The sequence below is a fragment of the Emiliania huxleyi genome (assembly GCF_000372725.1).
Source record: "Emiliania huxleyi CCMP1516 unplaced genomic scaffold EMIHUscaffold_604, whole genome shotgun sequence".
Lineage (NCBI taxonomy): Eukaryota > Haptophyta > Isochrysidales > Noelaerhabdaceae > Emiliania > Emiliania huxleyi.
Window position 1 is genome coordinate 4,636 of NW_005197475.1, and position 4,125 is coordinate 8,760.

Here is a 4,125-nt window from a genome sequence, read left to right on the forward strand (position 1 = left end):
CGGACGGACGGCGTACGAGGCGGTCTACGGCAGCGGCGACTGAGTCTGACGCCCGCCGACTCGCGCGCGTTACGCTTCGGCCCCGCGGCGGCCCCTCGTGAGCATCCCTGCGCCTGCAGCCGAGGGTGCCCGCGGCTGCGCGCCGACAGGCGACGGCGTGCTGAGAGCTGTGCTTGCTAGGCTCTGCCCGTGCACAGAGATGCCTCGTTTGTAAATACTGCGTCGACATACGACATGTGCTAATAAAGTCCGGCTCTTGCGGGGCGATTACCCGAAGGCGCATGTCGCAAAAAAAACATGCGTGCCAAACGGACAACACTAGCCGTGGCCCCGCGGCCCGCGCGCCTCCGCGCGCGCGCGCGCGCGCGCTGCGGTCCGCGCTGACCGCTGTGGCCCTGTGCGTTTTTTTTGGCTATTTGCTGTTGCGTTGGTTGGGTTTTGGCTTTTGCCATGGCTTTTGGTTTTGCGTGTTCGACAGCAATTTCTCGCAGCTTGCTTTTTTCGCTCCAGCCCTGCCTGCGGGTCTTCACATTCCGACTTTCAAAAAACGAGTAAACGACATCTCAAGCTACTGCAGGTGCAGCTGGAGCGTGTGGAGGCGTGCCCCAGGCAAAAGCCGTCAGAGTCTCACACTTACACGACACATCCGACCTCAACCACGGGCATGAACGAGTACTCTGAGTCGGAGTGTATAAACTCCGAAAGAGGAGCAAACACGCTTCCACGTTCCAGGGAGAACAGATCTCAGCCCAATTCTCCAGACGGTACGCAATAATCCACCCCCCTCGCCCCCCCGACTCCCTGAGATCCATTCAAACATTCACGCACTGGAACCCGGGCCATGCCTGGCGCACGGCATCGGTGCGCCGGGCTCGTAGAGTTCGCCCTTTGCGATCGCGAGTGCTTTGCTGAGTTGTTCTTCGGTCTTGGAGTTCTTTGGCAGCCACGGCAAACCGTCGTCTGGCAGGCAGAATTCGCTCCGACCCTGCACCTCTTCGGCACACTCGCGGTAAATTCCCTCAAAGTAGCCCTTGTGCTGCTTCAATTTCTCTACCTCCTCCTTCAACGCTTCGTCGTACTCCATCCATCGGTGCTCGTGGATGTACTTCATCTGTGCCGCCGTGTAAATGCACTCCTTCAGCTGAGTGTCCCACAGACGCTTGTCACGCACGATAGCCTCTTGGAATGTGGAGTCGTCGCGAGGTTCGACGCCGATGTGCCGAAGCGCGCGGTGCAGCATCTGAATCCTCTTCTCCCGGTCCTCGGACACCGTCACCTTTGCCTTCTCGGCAGACAGCTTGCGTTTGCGCTTGTTCTGCTTCCGCTGCTCGAGGGCCTCCCTGCCACCCATATCGTTGAAGATATTGAGGATGGTCGGCCCACTAAATACGTACATGGACCTGCCGTACCCCGACCGCCGGTTGTTGAATGGGTATTTGCCGTTGAGGCCCTTGGCCTGCTCCTCGGTGAGGAAGAGCAACTCCTTGACATTCGATCGGGCGAGGCCGCGTGACAGAGGGCGCCCTTGCTCGAGGAGAGTCAGATCATCGGTCAGGTCATGGGACATGTCCAATCAATCTCAGTCAGTCAGCGCCCTCCCGCTTTTGACAGGCAAAAAACAAAAAAACCGACTCGGTGTCCAAAAAGTTGCGTCGATGTGCGAAATGTCCGTCATCGTGGTCCGGTAGAACTCGGTGCCAACCAGCTCAACCTGCTTGAGATTACACTTTGCCATGCTCGCGTTGCTCAGGTCGCTCGTTGAAAAAAGAAAGAAAGCAGCCGACAACCCAAGGGAGGGATGGGAGGACGGCACGCCGCCACCACACAGGGATTTTAAGGAGAGGAGTGTGGTGCTAGCCGTCGCCCACCCTAACCCTTGGTCGTCTGCCTCTTTCTATCTCCCTGTCGCTCCGTTGAGAGCATGCATGAGAGAGAGATTTTTGAAAACCAACAAGCCTTCTTGCATGAGTGAGAAGAGTGAGAGGTAGGTAGCTTCAGACTATCCCGGATCCTGCTGACCAAGCTCCTCTTGTAGCTCGATCGGTCACACCGCCATCGCCGTCGGGGAGAGGGGGGACGACACTGCTTCGGCAGCGTCGGCAGCGTGCACCTCGATCCTGTACCGTGTTTGTTACGACCCCCCCCAATGAACACTCCAGTGAGGGAGAGCGAGACGATCGAGGGGTCCCGTACCATGCGGAATCGACCCTATCCAGTGCTCAAGCAAGTGGAAGTGCTCAATCAAGGTTCGAGCTGGCCAACTCAATGGATAGACTCGCGTTGCTCAGCAGCTTGCTGCCCTGGGCCCACGAGCGTGCGCACCCGCTCAAAGCACCCCTCCCAACTTGTCTGTCGTTACCCATCGTGAGGCGAGAGGGCGTTACAGGGGAGGGGTACAGCATGTTTCACAACACGCTGAAGAGAAGCTTTGGGAGGCCTCACCTCGGCCGAGGGTTGGAGCCCAACCGCGACTGGGAGGCGTTTCATGGTCGCACGCGTCACCACGCCGCCGCCGGTGCCGCGAATCACCGCCGAGCCGACGCTCACTCCCAACAAAAGCGGCAAGCGGCGACCCGGCACATTTCTGGCCGGCGCCGGCGACGACAGAATAAAGATGCCGAGCGACGAGATGCTGAAGGGGGTGGTGATGCTTGTGAATGAGGAGGGCAGTGTGTGCCACGTGGATGCGGAGAGTGGTGTCATACCGAAGCGGCCTTGCGGGCCCACGGTCGGCATGTGTGGCACGACCGGTGAGTGGTCTGTGATCACCGGCGATGGCGGCCGCATACCGGTCGCAAGGGCCATGAGCCGTTTTGAGCAGCTGCAGCGTGAGGTGGTGGAGGCGGCGCATGCGCAGCGAGCCGCCGAGGGCGGCGCCGAGCGCACGGCGAGCCTCGAGTCGCTCGACCGCTTCATGTCTCTCGACGACCCTCTCGACGACTCGCTGCTCGAACCGCTCGCAGCCATCTCGAGTGGTGACGATGGGGGCGATGATCCGCTACCGCACGACCCCAAGCTGCGGCCCGCCGACCTGGAGGCCTTCAGCAAGGCTGCCGCCGGTGCGCGCCGCCCCGCCAGCTCGCCCCCTCTGCACGCCCTCCCTGACGTGGCCCTCAGCTGGCGGCCTCTGCCCTCTCTTGCCCCAGCAACCCTCTGACCCCTTGTCCCGGCTGCACAGGTGAGTTTGAGGGCGAGTTTGACGACGTGCTCGCGCACTTTTTCGACGGGATCTACGAGGGGTCGTCCGCCGACGACGACGCCTCCCGCTCGTCCGGCGCCTCCTCCCGAGGCTGCCCCTCCTCCCCCTCGTCGGACAGCCGGCCCAGCTCGCCGCGCCTCGAGGTCGACCCGCGCTCGCGCCACGCGCTGGCGGCGAGGCTGGCGGGGCAGACCCCGACCGCGTAGCGTAGCGTAGCGCTCGGCGAGAGCCGGCCCGGGGAGGAGGGAGGGGGGGGGGGCGGCAGTGTAGGCGTGCCGAGCAGAGCAGGGGGAGAGGAGAGGCGGGGGAGAGAGGCTGGGGAAGCGGAGAGCAGAGAGCGAGCAGAGCGAGCAGGGCGAGAGCGCGCAAGCGAGAGCGAGCGAGCGAGACGGCATCTACGAGGATGGCATGGAGCATGAGGCATCCTACATGCTTTGCATGAGGAGATAGAGGCAGGCGGAGGCAGCGCATGCAGCCGCGTTTGGATGGGTCGCCTCGCACAAAACAAGCGGCCCACTCCGTTTCCGCGAAAACGGACTGAACTCTTGTGGATAGACTAGTGTTCTCTGTCTGTTTGAGGGCCCTGCGGTTGGAATGTGTGTATCTGTGCGCCATGTTCATATTATAGCCATAGAAACACACACCAGTGCTCACCAGACCGAGCGTCAAATTCAAAAAAGCGTCGCTGCGCGGCGCCGGCGGCCCCGGGCGGGCGGGGCGGGGGGCGCGGCAACGCGGGTAACACACTCACAGTACAAAGAATCCTGCACAAAGATCGCACGAGCGGGGACCTGTTCCTTTTTGTTACCCATCTCACAGTAGATGCGTCCGTTTTATTTATTTATTTATTTACTCACAGTCGCAGAGAGAAAAGTGTGAAAAGATTGCGAGACCCGAGACCCAGTGTTTTGAAAGTCTCCCCGTCT

The 4,125-nt window shown here is 61.2% G+C and overlaps 1 protein-coding gene across 1 annotated transcript; it reads left to right on the plus strand.

The window, feature by feature from the left end:
* The first annotated feature begins 2,460 nt into the window (after nt 1–2,460).
* EMIHUDRAFT_446057 (hypothetical protein) lies at nt 2,461–3,836 on the plus strand. The gene is made up of 2 exons (XM_005764098.1): nt 2,461–3,059; nt 3,179–3,836. Exons 1-2 carry the CDS (start codon nt 2,486–2,488, stop codon nt 3,403–3,405), a joined length of 801 nt encoding a protein of 266 aa, XP_005764155.1. The 5' UTR covers nt 2,461–2,485; the 3' UTR covers nt 3,406–3,836.
* The last annotated feature ends 289 nt before the right edge of the window (nt 3,837–4,125 follow it).